Below are 21258 nucleotides of genomic sequence, written 5' to 3' on the forward strand. Positions count from 1 at the left end.
CTTTGGGAGGCCGAGGCAGGCGGATCATGAGGTCAGGAGATCGAGACCATCCTGGCTAACATGGTGAAACCTGTCTCTACTAAAAATAAAAAAAATTAGCTGGGTGTGGTGGTGGGCGCCTGTAGTCCCAGCTACTCGGGAGGCTGAGGCAGGAGAATGGCGTGAACCCGGGAGGCGGAGCTTGCAGTGAGCAGAGATTGTGCCACTGCACTCCAGCCTGGGCAACAGAGCGAGACTCCGTCTCAAAAAAAAAAAAAAAAAAAAGAAATGCAGTTTCTCAGGCCCACCTCAGAAGTTTTATGTGTGGGACCCAGCAATCTGTTTGTGTAGATATTTTTGTTGAAGTTTGAGAACTACTGAATTAGACCTTTAAGAAGATGCTAAAATTAAATATTATCATCTATAGGTTAACTTCAGAATAATTTGTACAAACATCTGCTTATATATGTTTTATCAAGATTAGATGTAGTCTGAATTTAAGACTTTCCAGCAATGAATTTGTTTTTATTTTCACTGTTGCTTATAGTCTTAAGGTTTATAATACAGTCTATCATACTATTCTTTTTTGAGTAGATCAGTGAAGCTTTTTATTACTACTTTGTCAAAATGAGTGATATCTTCTATCATGCAGTAAATCTGTGTTTTGCTGGAGTCTGTGCCAAGGAAAAATGGCAAAAGTGTTGATCTTCTGGATCTCTGGCTTCACCAAAGTCATTTGTGGCCCTAAATGATTGAGTGAATTATTTCCTTAAACCCTTTTTTTTTTTCAATCAGGCTGAATATAAAATTATGATAAGTCTGAATGTGTTGGTTCGCACCTGTAGTCCTAGCACTTTGGGAGGCTGAGGCAGTACGATCACCTGAGCCCACGAGTTCAAGACCAGCCTGGGCAACATAGCGAGACCTCATCTTTACAAAAAAAAAAAAAATTAGTTGGGCATGGTGGTGCATGCCTATAGTCCCAGCTACTTGGGAGACTGAAATGGAAAGGATTGCTTGAGGCCAAGAGAGTGAGGCTGCAGTGAGCCATGCTCATGCCACTGTACTCTACCCTGGGTGACAGAGTGAGACCCTGTCTCAAAAAAAATTACAATAATTAATGAGTTTGAAAATTATTTTGGCAGATGTAATAAAATATAATTTTAACCATAATTATTAAATTACATGCTTATCAAACTTTTTCAAAAATAGCACATGTCAAAAAAGGTATTTATATAGTACACTTGGATAAATAGATGAGACTCTTAAGATCAACCTAGAGAGTCTGAGGGAGAAAGAGACAAGGAAATTGATTAGCTATTTTTCAAAACCTACTTCTGATCATATACAGGAAGCATTGTGTTATTCATAAGTAGAAGACCCAGACTTCAGCTATGTGATTTCATAATTCTACATATACTTCCATTTATTTATGTCATCTTATTTCTGAATCCTGCAGTCTTCAGTTATATGTTGTAGACCTCTAACTGAAACTATGCTGTTTTAAAATACATTTGTATTGTTTGGTATAACATATAATATTAATGGACTTTTCCGAAAATATGACTTCCTTTTTATTAGCTTTAGATACGTAATTCAGATCTGCAGCCACTCTTTTAGATTATCTTCCCATCCACCTGACTAACAGAAACCTCACCCCGACAGAATCCACCAATTGAGAGAAATCCCACTTTGCTGCCATTAAACGCCATGTTGGATATCTACCTATATTGAGAACTCTGCCTGAAACAGTTATTTCATACCTCCTCCTTAAAGCTCCAACAGCTTTTTTTGTGTGTTTTAGCAGAAAGCTTTGCTTTAGAGAACTACCTACTACATAGAAAAATATTAGCAGTTTTTTTCACAAAACTTGTATTTTTGCACTACAAATTTACTTGGCTTTATGTCTTTTCTCTTTTTCCTATAACAATGGAAAACATACTTCAGCTTCTGTCTTAGGCTCCTCTCACTGTCTTGATCTGAATTCCAACCTTCGTGTCTTCTCAGGGATCTTGTATTCCTTCTTTGCTGTCTCTCTGCTAGCTCATTAATTCCCATAGCCTTTTAAACATGTTCAAGTCTGTACCAGTCAAAAGAAAAAAACAAATATCTCTAGCTTAATCTTTCTGTCTACCTGTACTTTCCTCTACTTTGTGTATCCTTTCTTAAGTAAATTGCCTCTGTACATACTGCCTCTCTTTCCTCATACTCACTCATTCCATAATCTTAAATTGGCCACCTCCTTCCTACCGTTTCACTGAGGCTCATCTTATTGTGATGTTATGTCTTTTAATATAGTTGCCATTCTTCAGTCATCATCTCTCAATGTGTTGCAGCATTTGTTTGAGGATTTCTTTTAGATATACCCTCTTCTCTTGACTTTCATAATAACACACACTCTAGCTGCATTCTCCCTTTCTGGTTGTTCTTTCTCACTTGATTTATACTACTGTCTGCTTCAGTGGCTTCCCTTGCCAATCCAGCTTCATCTCTAGACATTTTCTCCCTCTTAGTCTACATTCTAGATATGTCAGATGATTTTTCAGTTTCTAAAAGGTATTCTGCTTTCTTTTGATCTTCAAGATGTCATGCATGTTGGTTCTTCACTCTAGAATGTTCTCCCTTGCCCACTTTATGGCCCAGATTATCCTTTGCTTGTCTAACTTGTGTCAACTTATGTCCTTTCCTTTTGAAGTCCTTTAGTGACTCTCTAAATTAGATTTCCTTATTATGTGCTCCTGCAGTACCCCTTCTTCTAGTATCATAAAAATGCATTACGTTTTATTACATTATATATTTAGATACTCCTCTTTTCTGTAAGTGGTAGACCCTGTTTTGTTTAGTTTACCATTATGTGTCCACAGGTGAAAGAATAAAAATCATACATTACCAAAAAATCACACATTTTCTTTAATGATTTTTGCTCATTTATATTCAGAAAACATCATTGCTTCATTAGGAACATTTTTTTTATTTTTACATTTTTAAGCCAGTGAATTTTCAAGTTGAGTTCAAATGTTCCTACAGGATACCTCACTTAAAAGAATGTTTTGTACAAAAACGAAATTGCCCTTTGACGTTTCTCTCTGTGAATGTTGTAGGGCATTGTAACGCAGGGACTTTTTCTCTTTCTTTAGCACTGCATAGATTTTTGAATGAAATAAATTGAACTTAAGTTAAATGGGCCACAAAAATGTGTGAATTATTGGAAATTATTTAAAACATGTGCTCCTCACATCTCAATAAAGAAAGCTGTAACCTCGGACATTACCTAGCTACATGAGTAAATCACACTCCTCATTGTTTTGACCTCAATTTCTTCGTACATATTCTTCTACAGTGTGGGTATATTAGGCACTGAAACCCGTAATCAAGAAAAATACTAATATGATATATTATACTTTTCCAAAAGTATGTAGTCTCTGAACTGAGATTTTACAAATGCATAAATTTGAAGATACTGTATATTTAATCATCTTTGAATTCCACCGAATTAAGTAAATATTATCCTTTTGTGCAAATTGGAGATCTTTTACTGCATACTCTTTTTGTAGTATAGTAGAATCACACTGATATTCTAAGTTATTTTAATTTTGTTTTCAGTTAAGAGCCAGGAAATGTGAAATATTTGATTGGGAAAGAAAATATTACTGACTTTATCTTACTTTACATTTTAAAAAAGCCTTAATAGTGAATTTGGAATCCTTATGTTGATGATGTGCAAATCATACTTTAAATGTTCATCTTCCAAAGTTACTGATTTAATAAAAACTTGTATTTTTTTCTTACTATGCTATAACACTATCTCTTATTAAACTAAGAGATTAAATATATTTATGTCAAAATCAAGTATTCTTCCTTTTATATTTATTTGGTTTCTAGAATGTTGGCAGTAAAATTTTTTTCTTTAATTAAGATATGGAGTCTCCTTTGATTTACTGGTAGACATTGGAAAAAAGAGAAACACAGTGTATATCAGTCATAACTGGCAACGATGATTCCCACCAGCAGTTCTCATCCTTTCACCCATAAAATCAGCATAAAATTGACCTAACATTGCCAGATCAGATTGAGTATCTGGAAAGTAATCCTCAGGGAACAGAAAATTCATTCTTTGTGCATAAAGTTGTTGAATCGGATTATTTTTTTCAGAGCCCTTTTGTTTCTTCCTTTGCAGTACTTCTGAAAAGTTGCCACAAAGATGTGTCAGATGTGGTCTAAATCTAATCACATAGGCAGTAACTAAGTTAATCCATTTCAAAATATGGATGCACATGATTATAATAATTTTTTGCATGCTGAAGGGTAAAATTCATTTAATGAAAAGACCTGGGATATTTTCTACTTTGTGCTTAAACCAATAGATGCAGTTTTCATGTACTTATTTGTTCTCTCTCCGAAAAAACAGAGTATACAGAAAAAAAAATGGTAGTGAGGAAAAGTCAGGCAGCAAAACATATTTGGGTAAATGCTACAAACAGCAAGGACAAACTGTAAGCTATTCAATAACATAAATATCCTTATTTAAGATATAGTTGTAAGAAAGTTGTCACAAACATCTTCTCAAATAGTAATTACAAAGTTGAGGTTACTTAAAAGGGATATTTTAAATATTCACATTGAAACCCTGTAATTGTTCATGAGAAAGAACTGTTCTGCATTTCTGCATGAGGATTTGTTTATGTAGCCGTTAGTAATTGTATTACTTTATAAAGATAAAAACTTTCATATAATATTTTATGAAAATTCTGTCATATGCCTTTGTTTTATGAGATTCAAATTTTAGCAGCTACCATTTTGGTAAAACTGCCATATAAATATATGTCTATTTTTTTAATTGGGAATATCATTATCCACAAGACATTTATGTTTGTTTTTAGGTGATGTATAATGCATTCCACATTCATGTTAGAAATGTACACATTTTGTTTTACATGAGGATATAATCATTTAATATTACCTTCATAAATTTGTAATGTATTATTCTTATATAAGATGTTTTAAATTATTGATTTTTATTATTTATATGGAAACTTTTTAGTCCTTAATAAATAAAAAGTTTAATTGTTGAAAGCTTACTTTTTTCTTTTTAATTTAAAATACCTGAAAAAAATTCTGTGGAACTTAAGTATAAACACAAGAGGAGCCAGCTCATGCTAAAAATGTTGCTAGACATTTATTGAGTTTTAGAATTAAAAGTTTTGAAATATATATATATCCTTAGGTTGTGTTTTTTAGAAAATGGTATGAAATATTGGAAATAATGGAATCAAGCTATAAGTTTTCACTGATTGGTACATGAAGTGTTATCTTTGATCCACAAGTCCTTTTACTTGGCATGGAGTTCAAACCCTGTCATATGGGTGGTACTTGTTACTCACATTAGTCTTATCTTGGGCTTTCAAGTTTTTTTTTTTTTTTTGCCCAGAAGAAATAATCCATTATACACTATCCCTTTAAAACACATTTGAAGTATTCAGAAGTTTATTTTTGACAGAATTAAACAATAAGTATATGGCTAAAATATTTATTAGTGCTTACTAAACTAAGATCTTAGCATTTTAGTGTGCTAAGTAGAAGAGAAATACTGTGAGAAACAAAGAAAATGAAAAACTGGTGTGAATATTTATAAAACAATATTGATTTATATATATTAATTACTAGATAAAACATGCTAGAAAAATTTCTGTGAAATGCCCTGCAAATATCAATTGTATTTTAAATGAACTGCTTTATATCTACTTACCAACTTATCTATTACTGCAAATATGAGATTTAAAAACTGATATAAGGCAAATATTATTACAGTATTTGTAAATCTTAATTGGAATTTTAAATGGATATTTAAGGTGTTTTTTGGTCTAGTCTCTGAGGGCTATAATATATTTTATTACATACTTGATACATTTATATTTTTCTTTTCAAAGTAATACCAGTATTTTAAAAGTGTAGTTAAAAAAGAAAATTCAGAGTTTAAAATCTTAAAATCTAAGATATGTAAATAAAAAGTGAGTTGCTAAAAGAAATACAGTAATGATTTTTAATAACCTGACCAAGTTATTAATATCATTTATTTCTATTTCAAAGGTCATTAAATTTCTTAAACAATCAAAATATTTAATTATAGAAAGGAAGTGAATGTCATCAACTATAAATGTTTAAAGAAAAATTTAAATGTAATTAAAGTAGCTTTGACAATTTTAAGAGTGCTTAACCAAGACTGTTCCTTTAAATGTGTTCTTTTGCTGCTGTTTAATTATACATGTCAATTATTTACAGATCCTGTGGTATTGTGGAAATTCCCAGAGGACTTTGGAGACCAGGTTGGTACCATATAATTTTTTTAAAAATTTAAAGTTGAAGTATTATGATTGTTGCTACTATTACTGCTGCTGTTGCTAGTATAACTACTAGTGAACATGAATTGCTAAAATTATTTTCTCTTGATCAACTGTGAGAAAAAAATGCATGTGTGTGGAATATATGGAAGAATCTTTTAAAGTTACCAAGTAGATGGGTGATGAAGAAGTCCTTATATTGAAACTCATAGGGACTAGATGTTTAAACTTTCAACATATTTTATACTTGTTTAATTTATCTATAGAATATATATTTGAAAACATTAAAAACAATAAAAAGTTGACAATATGAAATCTTTGTTAAATATACTCTTATGATTTCTGTGTACTTAGAAGTAAGCATTACTGCCATAAATAAGTGATCAGTTCTCTCCTTGTCACAGTACTATCTGAGTCATTTACATATGGAAGTTGAATTATCACTTTTTTTTATTTTAAAATAGTTCTTACCTATAGCTTTACTTTCTTTAAAAAATATGGCATGCAAAACTACTGGATGAATTTATTCCATTTGCATTTTATATTATGGTCTTCTATAGTTCCTCAAATATTTAGTATGACCAAAATGATACGGTAGTTTTACATGATATATGTAAATAGCAAAATCATTTAAACTTTATGTTATAGATCATTTTGATGTTGCTTTATATATAATATATGGTAAACAATACAGATTTAAGGATTTTTTTGCCAATATTTTTTGCTTTTTTAAAAATTGATATGGCTGGGCGCAGTGGCTCACGCCTGTAATCCTAGCACTTTGGGAGGCTGAGGCGGGCAGATCATGAGGTCAGGAGTTCGAGACCAGCCTGACCAACATGGTGAAACCTCATCTCTACTAAAAATACAAAACATAGCCGTGTGTGGTGGCATGTGCCTGTAATCTCAGCTACTTGGGAGGCTGAGGCAGGAGAATCACTTGAACCTGGGAAGCGGAGGTTGCAGTGAGCCGAGATCGCGCCACTGCACTCCAGCCTGGGCAACAAGAGCAAGACTCCGTCTAAAAAAAAAAAAAAAAGACATATAATTATACATATATATAGGTACACTGTGATATTTTGATACATGTATACAATATGTAATGATCAAATCAGGGTAATCAGCATATCCATCACCTCAAACATTTATCATTTCTTTCACTGGGAATATTCAAAATCTGCTCTTCTAGCTATTTGAAAATATATGATAAATTCTTGTTAATTATAATCACCCTACAGTGTTACAGAACACTAGAACACCATTCCTCCTATCTAGCTGTCATTTTGGATCCATTAACTAACCTGTGGCTATCAGCCCCAAGCCCCTGCCTGCCCTTCTCAGCCTCTAGTAACCACTATTCTACTCTACTTCTATGAGATAAATTTTTTAAGCTTCCAATATGAGTGAGAACATGAGACATCTGTCTTTCTGTGCCTGACTTATTTCACTTAACATAATGTCCTCCAAGCCCATCTGTGTTGCCATGAATGACCGGATTTTGTTCTTTTTTTATAGCTGAATAGTATTCCATTTTGTATGTATACCATATTTTTTAATCCATTCATTTGTTTATGGACACTTAGGTTGATTCCGTATCTTGGCTCTTGTGCTGCGATAAACATGTATCTCTTTGGCATACTGATTTTCTTTCTTTTGGATATATACCCAGTAGTGGGATTGCTGGATCATATAATAGTTCTGTTTTTAGTTTTTTGAGGAACCTCCATACTATTTTTAATATAATTGCTATACTAATTTACATTCCCACCAACAGTGTGTGGAGTTCCCCTTTCTCTGCCTTCTTGCCAGCATTTGTTAGTTTTTGTCTCTTTGGTGATAATTATTGTAACTGGGGTGAAATGATAACTCTTTGTGGTTTTGATTTGCATTTCCCTGGTGATTAGTGATGCTGAGATTGTTTGATGTGCCTGTTGGCCATTTTTATGTCTTTTCTTGAGAGATGTCTATTCAGCTCATTTGCCCATTTTAAAATTGTATTATTTGTGATTTTGCTGTTGTTTGAGTTCCATGTGTATTCTGGATCTTAATTTGTCAGATGATTAGTTTACATATACATTCTCCCATTCTGTTGGTTGTCTCTTCAGTCTGCTGGTTGTTTCTTTTGCTGTGCTGAAGCTTTTTAGTTTGATATAATCTCATTTGTCTATTTTTGCTTCTGTTGCCTGTGCTTTTAAGGTTTTCTTTATGAAATCTTTGCCCAGCGCAACATCCTGAAGTGTTTATCCTATGTTTTGTCCTACTAGCTTCACGCATTATTCCAGGTTTTATATTATACAAATTTAAGTTTTAATAGACATAAGTACTTTTTGCTGGATGCCTGATGAGCAGGTTTCTTTCTTATATCTTCAAATAAATGGGATAAGACAGTCTTGTCACTGTTAAATTCAGAATACACAAACTTACTATAATTTAAGTCCACAGATACAGTTCTCACAATTTGCAAGCATGAAAGCTGATAAAAGTATGTGTTTAAAGCAGTTCATTCAGAAATAACCTACAGACATGTAATTTTGAATAAACATGAAAGAATACTTTTCTAGATGTGAAAGTCAATTTGAAAGACTTAGAAATTACACTCAAAAAGTCGGTTAAATGGGCGTGATAAATATTAATTACGTCTAGTACAACCTTTGACCATGGTTTCACATAAAAAGAGGGTATAGAATTATAATTTGATTTTAGCTTTTTAGATGTATAAATATCTTAAGTATGTAAAAGAACTCCCTACAGTGAAGACATGACTTGGGAATAAGAAGTTTGCGTTTGTTCTCAAGTAGCTTGTAGTTAGATTAGAGCCTTGCTCACTCATTTTACCATTCATATATATATATATATATATTAGTCTTCTCAATTCTGTCTTGTCCGTTCAACCAATTACAAAACTCCTATTCCTGTTCAGGTCTTTTTTTTTTTTTTTTTTAATTTCTACCTTTTACTTTATAAACTGCCCCTGAGCATTTTTAGGGGTTCTGAAGACTACTAACTTTGGGTTCACATGAGAGTGATAATGTACTTGTCAGGTCCAGCTTGGAATTTTTTTATTTGGGGCTTAATTGTTGTTCTGTTTCTGAAATTGTGAGATACTGGAACATCAATAAACCCTCATGTGCTTAGTGAAATACAGAAGCGCTTAACCATGTAATGGTGATGAACATTCATAACTCTTAGGATTCTAGTTTACAACAATTCTTATAGCCTTCTTGAAGGTTAGAGCTGAAAGGAACTTTAGATACCATTTTGTGTATCTATTTCATTTTACATCTAAAGAAATCAAGCTTTACATGGGAATCTAGTCAAGGGCCTTGAATAATTGTTTTGCTATATACTTTTTAGGGAATTTATTGAATTCTACAGAAGACACAAGTACTCTGTGTATATTTCTTAACCCTTTTCCCTTTTACTGCTTTTCTCTACCAACTGCCTTCTCCATAACTAGCCTTTTCTCTGGATCTGAGGCTGCCTCAGTAATTATAATCTTAAAAAGCTCTTTGTTTCACTCTTACCATGCACTGGGCACTATACTAGGTGCTTTATGTACATACTTCATTTTATTTTTAAATCCTCCCAGGGCTAATAGGAGATAGTATTATACCTGAATTGAGTCTTAAGTAAGAAACTTACCTGAGGTCACAGTGCTTGTAAGAGGCGGAGCTAAGATTTGAAGACATGTTTGTCTGACTCAAAAGCATTTACTCTTAAATTTTTAGCTTTATTGTTTTTTTTCTGCTTGGCATGTTGTCTCAAACTTTCCTCACTTATTTTAGCTCCCTTAAAAAAGATTATTATAATAATTTTTCTCTTGGTATCTTTAGAATTTAAAAGCAATATGTAATTTAGTCCAAAGAAATTTTAAATTAAATTTTAAATCCATTTATCATAACATGGAGTTGTTGGTCCCCGTAGGCACTGGTTTATTATATGCTTCTCGCAGTATGTTTTCCTTCTTTTGGCAATTGAGGAACCAGTGGGACAACTGACATGGCATTTCAGGAGCTTTGATTATATATTTTTTCTTTTTTTGATGCAGTGGAGGGTTTTGTACAGGAGAGTATTGGGAGATAAAACTATAAAAGTAAATGAGCTAGGTTTTGGCACAGTTTGCCTTGCTAAAGAGTTGTTTCTTCAAGTGGGAGAGATTTCAGTATGGATTGGTTTTGGTAGAAACTAGAGCCGAGGAAATTAGTTTGGTAGTTATTTTAGTAGTTCAGTGAAAAGTAAGAAGGATCTGAAATAGTCAGTTACATTAGGAATGGAAAAGAGTATAAGTGTAAGGGAAAAAAGAGATTGCATGAAAAAATTTTGTATTTTTTATTGATTGATTGATTGATTGATTGAGGCAGTATCTTAACTTGTTGCCCAGGCTGGAGTGCAGTAGTGCCCTCATGACTGGCTCCCAGACTGAAGCGATCCTCCCACCTCAACCTCAAGCAGTCCTTCCACCCCAGCCACCAAAGTGGCTAGGACTACAGGCATGTACCACCACTTCTGGCTAATGTTTTTTATTTTTTGTAGAGATGGGGTCTCACCCTATTGCCCAGGCTGGTCTTGAACTCCTGGGCTCAAGTGATTTTTTCCACCTTGGTCTCCCAGAGTCCTGGGATTATAGACATGAGTCTGGCCAAAAAGTTTATTTTTGAGGGACTGGGGAGAGATGGAGAAAACTAAAGAAGAGAAGATGAGTTTGATTTTTATCATTTCAAGAAATGTTGAATAATTTTCTGTGTGAGTGAAGAGAGGAGGCATCAGAGATTTGAAAAGAATGGAGAATGTTTGCAACCTAAGAAAATAAAAAAGTGTGAATATTCAAATTTGAGAATTGCCAGAGGTAGGAATAACTTTGTTATTGTAGGAAAAAAAATTAATCAGTAAGCCAGGGAAGCAAACCCATCAAAATTGTTTGAAGTTTATTTTAACAATTTTTGTAGCTTCTTTTTAGAATCAGATATTATCAAATAAGACAAAAATCACATTTTATTCCCTAGTGTGCTCATGTTCAAGACCAAACACTTTAAGACTTCTCAGAGGTCTGCAAAGTCAAAATGATGATGATGAAAAGTAATACCATAATCATTTATGGTATTTGTGTTAACATCCAACAGATTCATGATTGCTGTTATATGGATCCATACCTCTTAAAAAATGTATCAAGTTTAATTTCTAATATAATACATTTCAATAGTTATACATGAACAACAACTCTCCAGGGTCCCTAATAAGTCCCAATAAGGAAAAGGAGTATAGAGGTGTTTTTTTTTGTTCTTTCTTTCTTTCTTCTTTTTTTTTTTTTTTTTTTGTAAAAGCAAAGCTGAAGTGGGCTGAATGCTGTGGCTCATGCCTATAATCCCAGCACTTTGGAGGCCGAGGCAGGCAGATCACTTGAAGTCAGGAGTTTGAGACCAACCTGGCCAACTGGTAAAACCCTGTCTCTACTAAAAACAAAACAATTAGCCGGGCCTGGTGGTGCAGGCCTGTAATCCCAGCTACTTGGGAGACTGAGGCAGGAGAATTACTTGAACCAGGGAGGCAGAAGTTGCAGTGAGCTGAGATGCTGCTACTACACTCCAGCCCAGGCGACAGTGAGACCCTGTCTCAAAAATAAAAACAAAAACAAAACAACAAAAAAAGCAAAGCTGAAGTGAACTGCTGATTTAGGGCAAAATAATTCTTTCTCTTTAAAAAACAAAAGTATATACTCAGTTGTTTCTTTGACACTGTTGCCCCTAGTTTAGTCTTAAACACTCATAGTATTATAATTATAACTTTTAATCTAAGTAACTAATGTCTTACAGGAAAACAACAACACTTGAGGGGTAGATGATTGAGAACTTTCAGTCATACACAAGCATTTTAACAGACTGCCAGAGCTGCCCACATCTCTTTTACGTTTTAGTAAAATAGGAAAAATGAACACATTTGTTAACATAACTCAAATTGTCTTTTGATGGCATACAAAAATAAGAAGAAAAAGTATATAGACAAATTGTGCTTAGTAATTAATGTTTTAGTGTTCTGAGGAATTATCCATTGATTAAGTCAATTTAATATCAATTCCACATTTTGGTTACCTAAAGATTTTGGAAATTATATTCAAGTAGATGTACTACATAATATAATCACTGCTGACATAAAGTTTTCCAGAATAGTGATTAAGTTTGGTTAAATAGAAATTTACATGTATATGTCATAGTTGCTTATTAGTTCAATAACTTGTATACATTTGGGAAAAACGTACCCAAATAGAATAAAATGTGTACTTGCTCTGTCCTTAACATTATTAAATCAGAGAAGACATGGCTATTTTTATTAAGCCAAAGTTATAAAACTTGAGTTGTCTAAAGATTTGCCTTAATAATGTGAACTTGAATCCTCTAAGAATTATTTTGAAAGTCTAGCTCATTTGAAATATTACAAGTTCAACTTCCTTATTTTATAGATGTTTTGGGAATATTCTGTTTATGTACATTTCTCTCTAGAAGTTAGTCAGAACAGAGTGTCTTTAATTTATGAGGCTTTATAATCTACTTTATTGATACACTCCAGAGATAGGGAAATACTTCATACTAACACAACAAGAGCAAAGGTCTTTATGAAATATAGACATACAGTCTCACAGGCATCAATATTTTTGGTGGTGTTTTTAGTTATACTGTGTATAATAAACAGATTAAATAGGTATGTAGGAAAATTTAAAAAATTATAAAAGTAATGCTATATTTTTAAGGCATTTTAAGTTATATTTTTGATTGTTACTCTTAAATTAGAGATGAAAAATTTTACCAAATATTAAACAAATGAACATAGCCTAGGCAATTAGCATGCAGCTCTAGTTGTCTTAAGAATTTAAAATTACTCGTAGAGTACTTTGAAAGGTGCTTGTCAGGCACAATAAAGCTGTAAAGAAGACGATGTGGTTCTTGCCTTCCAGAAGTCTGTTAGGAGAAGGAAGATTGGACTGGGAATCAGATGTGAGCTGTTCTGGCTTTTCTCCTTCTTCTTTCTTCTTTCTTCTTCTATCTTCTTTCTTAAAAAAAAAGGCGGGGGGGATACAAGTACAGAACCTGCAGGTTTATTACATAGGCATACATGTGCCAGGGTGGTTTACTGCATCTATTCACCTGTCTGCTAAGTTCCCTCCCCTCACCCCTGGCCCCCGAATGGGCCCCGGTGCGTGTTGTCCCCCTTTCTGTATCCATGTATTCTCATTGTTCAACTCCCACTTATAAGTGAGAAAATACGGTGTTTGGTTTTCTGTTCCTATGTTAGTTTGCTGAGGAAGATGGCTTCCAGCTTCATCCATGTCCCTGCAAAGGACATTATCTCATTCCTTTGTATGGCAGTATAGTATTCCATGGTGTATATGTACCACATTTTCTTTATCCAGTCTATCATTGGTGGGCATTTGGGTTGGTTCCATGTCTTTGCTATTGTAAATAGTGCTGCAACAAACAAATGTGTATGTGTGTCTTTATAGTAGAATGATTTATATTCCTTTGGGTATATGCTTAGTAGTGGGATTGCTGGGTCAAATGGTTATTTCTGGTTCTAGATCCTTGAGGAATCACCACACTGTCTTCTACAATGGTTGAACTAATTTACATTCCCACCAACAAAGCATTCCTATTTCTCCACAGCCTCTCCAGCATCTATTGTTTCCTGACTTTTTAATAATTACCATTCTGACTGTCGTGAGGTGGTATCTCATTGTGGTTTTGGTTTGCATTTCTGTGGTGATCAGTGATGTTAAGCTTTTTCTCATGTTTGTTGGCTGCATAAATGTCTTCTTTTGAGTAGTGTCTGTTGATATCCTTTCCCTACTTTTTGTTGGGGTTGTTTGTTTTTTTCTTGTAAATTTGTTTAAGTTCCTTGTAAATTCTGGATATTAGACCTTTGCCAGATAGGTGGATTGCAAACATTTTCTCCCATTCTGTAGGTTGCCTGTTCATTCTGATGATAGTTTCTTTTGCTGTTAGTTTAATTGCATCTCATTTATCAATTTTGGCTTTTGTTGAAGTTGTTTTTGTCATGAAGTCTTTGCCCATGTCTGTGTCCTGAATGATATTGCCTAGGTTTTCTTCTGGAGTTTTTATAGTTTTGGGTTTTACATTTAAATCTTTAATCCATCTTGAGTTAATTTTTGTATAAGGTGTAAGGCAGGGGTCCAGTTTCAGTTTTCTGCATATGGCTAGCCAGTTTTCCTAGCTCCTGAATAGGAGATCCTTTCCCCATTGCTTGTTTTTGTCAGGTTTGCCAAAGATCAGATGGTTGTCGATGTGTGGTGTTATTTCTGAGGTCTCTTTTCTGTTCCATTGGTCTATATGTTTGTTTTGGTACCAGTACCATGCTGTTTTGGTTACTGTAGCCTTGTAGTATAGTCTGAAGTCAGGTAGCGTGATGCCTCCAACTTTGTTCTTTTTACTTAGGATTTTACTTTTTACTTGGCTCTATGGAGTCTCCTTTGATTCCATATGAAATTTAAAATAGTTTTTTTTCTAATTCTATGAAGAATTCAATGGTAGTTTGATGGAAATAACATTGAATCTATAAATTACTTTGGACAGTATGGCCATCTTCATTATATTGATTCTTCCTATTCATGAGGATGGAATGCTTTTGCATTTGTTTGTGTCCTCTCTTATTTCCTTGAGCAGTGGTTTGTAGTTCTCCTTGAAGAGGTCCTTCACGTCCCTTGTTAGCTGTATTCCTAAGTATTTTATTCTCTTTGTAGCGATTGTGAATGGGAGTTCATTCGTGATTTATTTGGTGCTCTGCTTGGTTATTTCTAGTTTATTTGCATAGAGGTGTTTATATTATTCTCTGATGGTAGTTTGTGAAGGAATACTTTGTGATTTTTGCACATTGATTTTGTATCCTGAGACTTTGCTGAAGTTGCTTATCAGTTTAAAGAGTTTTTAGGCTGAGATGATGGGGTTTTCTAAATATAAAATCATGTTGTCTGCAAACGGACACAGTAGTTTGACTTCCTCTCTTCCTATTTGAGTGCCCTTTATTTCTTTCTCTTGCCTGATTGCCCTGGCCAGAACATCCAATACTATGTTGAATAGGAGTAGTGAGAGAGGGCATCCTTGTCTCCTACCAGTTTTCAAAGGGAATGTTTCCAGCTTTTGCCTATTCAGCGATATTGGCTGTGGGTTTGTCATAAATAACTCTTATTATTTTGGAATATGTTTCATCAATATTTATTTTATTGAAGAGATGTCGAATTTTATCAAAGGCCTTTTCTGCATCTATTGAAATAATCGTGTGGTTTTTGTTTTTGGCTCCATTTACGTGATGGATTACGCTTATTGATTTGCATATGTTGAACCAGCCTTGCATCCCAGGGATGAAGCTGACTTGATCATGGTGGGTAAGTTTTATAATGTGCTGCTGGATTCGATTTGCCAGTATTTTTTGAAGATTTTTCGCATTGGTGTTCATCGGGAATATTGGCCTGAAGTTTTCCCTTTGTTTTTGTGTCTCTTCCTAATTTTGGTATCAGGATTATGCTGGCTTCATTAAATGAGTTAGGGAGGTGTCCCTCCTTTTCAGTTATTTGGAATAGTTTCAGAAGGAATGGTACCAGCTCCTCTTTGTATTTCTGGTAGAATTCAGCTGTGAATCCATCTGGTCCTGGGCTTTTTTTGGTTGGTAGGCTATTAATTACTGCCTCAATTTCAGAACTTGTTATTGGTCTATTCAGGGATATGACTTCTTCCTGGTTTAGTCCTGGGAGGTTGTATGTGTCCAGGAATTTATCCATTTCTTCTAGATTTTCTAGTTTATTTGCACAGAGGTGTTTATATTATTCTCTGATGGTAGTTTGTATTTCTGTGGGATCAGTGGTGATATCCCCATTATCATTTTTTATTGTGTCTATTTGATTCTTCTCCCTTCTTTATTAGTCTAGCTAATGGTCTGTTTTGTTAATTAAAAAAAAAAACAGCTTCTGGGTTCATTGATTTTTTTTTTTGGTGAGTTTTTCATGTGTCTGTCTCCTTCAGTTCTTCTCTGACCTTAGTTATTTCTTGTCTTCTGCTAGCTTTTGGATTAGTTTGATCTCGCTTCTCTAGCTCTTTTAATTGTGATGTTAGGGCATCAATTTGAGATCTTTCTAGCTTTCTGATGCGGCCATTTAGTGCTATAAATTTCCCTCTTAACACTGCTTTAGCTGTGTACCAGAGATTCTGGTATGTTGTCTCTTTGTTCTCATTGGTTTCAAAGAACTTCTTGATTTCTGCCTAATTTCATTATGTACCCAGAAGTCATTCAGGAGCAGGTTGTACAATTTCCATGTAATTGTGGGGTTTCAAGTGAATGTCTTAATCTTGAGTTCTAATTTGATTGCACTGTGGTCTGAGAGACTGTTTTGATTTCTGTTCTTTAGCATTTGCTGAGGAGTGTTTTACTTCCAATTATGTGGTCGATTTTAGAATAAGTGTGATGTGGCACTGAGAAGAATGTATATTCTGTTGATTTGGGGTAGAGAGTTCTGTAGACGTCTACCAGGTCCACTTGATCCAGAGCTGAGTTCACATCCTGAACATCCTTGTTAATTTTCTGTCTTGTTGATCTGTCTAATACTGACAGTGGGATGTTAAAGTCTCCCACTATTATTGTGTGGGAGTCTAAGTCTCTTTGTAGGTCTCTAAGAACTTGTTTTATAAATCTGGGTGCTCCTATATTGGGTGCATATATATTTAGAATAGTTAACTCTTCTTGTTGAATTGTTCCCTTTACCATTATGTAATACCCTTCTTTGTCTTTTTTGATCTTTGTTGGTTTAAAGTCTATTTTGTCAGAGACTAGGACTACAATCCCTGCCTTTTTTTTTTCTTTCCATTTGCTTGGTAAATTTTCCTCCATCCCTTTATTTTGAGCCTATGTGTATCTTTGCATGTGAGATGGGTCTCCTGAATATAGCACACAGATGGGTCTTGACTATCCGATTTGTGTTCTGGCTCTACTTCTAACTGGAGTGCAAGACTGAGATTCATGAGGAAATGCTGGTGTTTAGGAGGAGTACATAGAAAGTGATCTTTAAGCCTTATTTTTTGATCATTGAGTTTTGTCCTTTAGTTGGTCCTCTTCTTAGGGTGAGAGTGGAGGACACTGCCGTATAGTTCAGATAATTGAGTGTGATACACTATTGTAGCGGAAAGACAGAATGATGAAATTAATTCATGATTTGAAGTTGTAGTAGAGTGATAGAGACGTTGGAATGTTATTTCTTTTATTTAGTTGAAGATTTACATAAATTTTTGGTAATATAGACGTGAGTTTAAATCCTAACCCTGTCAGTTATATGGGTTTTGCCATCAAAAAATATCCCCTGCTATCAGTGACATGATAGTTCGCAGGATTCATTGTAGGAGTTAAGGTCTGTCTGAAGTACTGTGGTAGATATTCAGCAAACGAGAGGGCATGATCAGACTTCCTTCACACACTAACCCTGTCTTCTTAGGTTTTATTTCTTTTCCTTTTTTTTTTTTTTTGTGGAATTTCTGTTTTTACTTTTCCATTCTGTTTCTCCTTTTGTGTGGTCCAGTTCTGTTTATTAAAACTCAGTTTGAAAATTAATCCTTCTTTGAAGACTTTCCTGAACCTCCAAGGCAACCTGTCTGTACTTCCGTAGCTTCTTATATGTACCTCTAATTCTAAACTATATTTTCATTTTTTTTTTGTATGTCTCTGTCTCTCCTAGGCTGTATGTATGTTTCTTGAAGGAAAAGGGGCAGAACTTTCTCATTTTTCAATCTCCGCATCTAGTAGAGTGGCTGGAACATAAAATGTGAATAAGTGTTTTTGAACAGCTAGTTGAATGAGTGACAAGTCAGAGGAAGTTGAATAAACTCATGATAACTTATCTTAATCTTCTTGGAAAAATAACAGGCAAGGTAATTTAAGAAGGATGGATTTAAGAGTAGTGTTTCACCTTAAATTTGGAAAGATTTCAAACTGGTGTTATGACACATATCGTAGGAATTCAACAAAGTCTGAATGAAATGATGTAACTTAGCAGAGGGGTTAGGTAGCATGAAGATTTAATAGGTCCTTGACTGTTCACGATAGTACCTGACTTGTTTGTTCTCTCCTCTGTCCCTCATTTCTGCAGGAGATGAAATTAAATTTCAGTATATACTGACAACCTAGTATGTGCCTCCATGATAAATAATGAAAATGCATTAAGAAATGCTTTTAAAAAAGGGCGTATGTTATATCATTATTTTAAATTATAACAATAATAAAAATTCCATTAATTAATCAAATCTTGGTAGAAATTATCTGGAAACAGTTTAAAGTATAACTGTAAGAATGAATAGTAGTAAAAATTATGTATTATACAAAAATAGCAGAGAATTTTAAATTTTACCCTTCAGCTGCATCTTTGTAGGAATGAATGGCAAGCAGCCGGCTACTTAGCTGACATTAAATCCAGTCTACTCAGTACTATATACAGTTTTGTTTTTATGTTTAATAATGACTAATGGGTCATTATTGAATATAAAAAGGATGGGTCATTATTGAATAAAAAAAGGATGCAGGTAGGAGTTAAGGTCTGCATGGTTTAGGAGGAATGCTTGTTTTATTAGTAAACAATTTTTTTATACATTCATAATTAAAATTTTGTATTGATTTAAAAGGTATTTGGTAGGAATGATTAGTTTTTCATTATTTGAAATTGAGACACATTGAGTATTCTATAATTTTGCTTCTTGCATCATCATAAAGAAGATCTAAATTATTCAGAAATAATTTATTAAATTCTAATACTCTGAAAATATTTAAATGATTGTGGATTTCTAAAAATTGGATATTTTTTGGTTGTTTGGGCTTGATTCTGTCATTTTTAACTACCAGTCAATTACATGAGACAGAAAATAATTTCACTGCATTCTATATCAACTATTGTTTTTCCATATGTAAAGAATGAAGTGTCTTGAACTAATTTTTGATATGTAATAGTAAATTCCCCGTAAATGTTATATATAAAGTCCTTTTTCTAACCCTGTGAATATTATATATAAACTCGTATTTCTAAAACGAATCGATTTCTTAATGTTTAATTAAATAAAAATTTATAAATTTTATAGAGATGATGGGTAAATGTAAGATAATTATAATTATATTATGGCTGTTTACTTGGTTTCATATTCCAAAAATTTTATTATTCATATATTTCAGTAATGCTAAAATAGCAATTATTTCCTATCGGCTTCTTTGTAGATACAACCACTATAGTGGTATAACCACTATACCAATATACTATTGGTATATTCTTATGACTAAAAAAGATGAATCAGAATGAAACATTATAAGGGGCAAACGTGGAAAAATGTATAAAAGTAAATCTAAAATCATCGTCATAAACATATCTTTGTATCTATCTATCTTATGTAGACTAGATTTTTATTTCTTTAGCAGGCGCAGTTTAGGAAGCTCAAGGCAAAACATAATCACATTCTTATTTTACCTGCATGCGTATTTTATATTCTCTACTGCTAAAATTTTAAAATTTTAATGCAAACAGGGAAACTAATTTGGAAAAACATAGTGATATTTTATGAACTTTGCTTTATAGTTGAAGTATTTGCTGGAATATTTCATCTAGCAGACTCCCATTGAAAAGAATATTTTTGCATACATTTTAGATAATAAAATTGTATTTGAAAACCCCTGTACAAATGACCTTATTTTTCTGTTGAAGGGTGAACAGATTTTTACTTTAATGAGATCTTAGAGGTGAGGTTTTTATATCTATTTTTATGGCAGTGAAATTTACATTCTAACTATATAAATGATTCAAGCCAGACCTGGAAGGTCTGATGTTATGCAGCATCTATAGAAATTAAATAATGATAAATGATTCTGATTGAAAGAAATAAATGTGGTTTCCCAAAAGCTTTATTAAGCTGTAAACATTTGTCAAAAGTGAAACTGGAATTTAGTTCTATAAAGAGTTCTGAATCTTTGAGAGAAATAGAGTGGAGAAATTATTTTTTCAAGGTTACCTAACATAGGCTGATGAATTAGAAGCAATTCTCCCAAAGTCAGGAGAAAAAGCATAACTATAACATGACATGAAAATCTCTCTGCTAGTTCAAAGTTTTGCATTTCAAATTTCTCTTTAGTTTGAAGAGAAGTTAAAGTTAGTTAACTGTGAAGTGAAACAAATAATGGAAATAACAAGAGTAGCATTTAAAATGTTACTTGGTAAAAAATAAAGTCTTGCAAAATTGGCATAAAGTCATTATTAACTCATAAAATATGTTACTTTGAAATAATTTTGTTTATTATAACTGTATATTGCTTTAAAATGACTTTTAGGGGAATTTTTCTAATTTTTTTTTAAAAATAAGGCTAAGTTGAGTGGGTTATAAAATGAATAATTATCCATGAATTGCCATCTCACCTTTCTCTTTGGTGTGATTTCTATTTTTCCTTCCCCCTTTCACATTATCAATAGATAAACGATTTAAAGGAAGTATTGCCAGGTTGCTTATTAATGTTGAAAATTTAAGCCTGAAATACACTTTAGGATAAGAAGTAGGTATGAAGGTACTTCATTATTAAAATTTTTAAGTTTAAAACTATTGTGTATGAGCTGAAAATATTGAACTTGATCAACATATGTTACCAGCTAGCCTCTTCCCCACCCGATCTTTTGTTATCTTGTTATTGTTATAAGGCTTAATGACAGTTGTAGGCCATAGTTCTGGATGTGGGGGTTATTCTCCCCTGGGGAGAAGAGGAGGAAACAGCAGTGTGGATTATGGAAATATGGACTGATCTAAAAAGAGACCTCTTGTAAAAGAATGGAGCTCAAAGAAAAGCTAGGAGAAACTGATGAAAAGATGATGGAATATGATGTGAAAATGATAATTTGAAATCTTTCATTCCCAGCTGCCATGTTTTGGAGAAA

At 33.4% G+C, this 21258-nt stretch overlaps 1 protein-coding gene across 7 annotated transcripts in view; it reads left to right on the forward strand.

Moving 5' to 3' along the window:
• Positions 1–21258, forward strand: part of DENND1B (DENN domain containing 1B) — a 260436-nt gene that overhangs the window by 56572 nt on the left and 182606 nt on the right. For all 7 annotated transcript variants that reach the window (XM_063647586.1, XM_063647606.1, XM_063647618.1 and 4 more), the window contains one exon: positions 6259–6302. In XM_063647586.1, the coding sequence (XP_063503656.1) occupies positions 6259–6302 (44 nt within the window). The remainder of the gene's footprint in view (positions 1–6258; positions 6303–21258) is intronic.

This window comes from Pongo pygmaeus, chromosome 1 (genome assembly GCF_028885625.2).
Source record: "Pongo pygmaeus isolate AG05252 chromosome 1, NHGRI_mPonPyg2-v2.0_pri, whole genome shotgun sequence".
Lineage (NCBI taxonomy): Eukaryota > Metazoa > Chordata > Mammalia > Primates > Hominidae > Pongo > Pongo pygmaeus.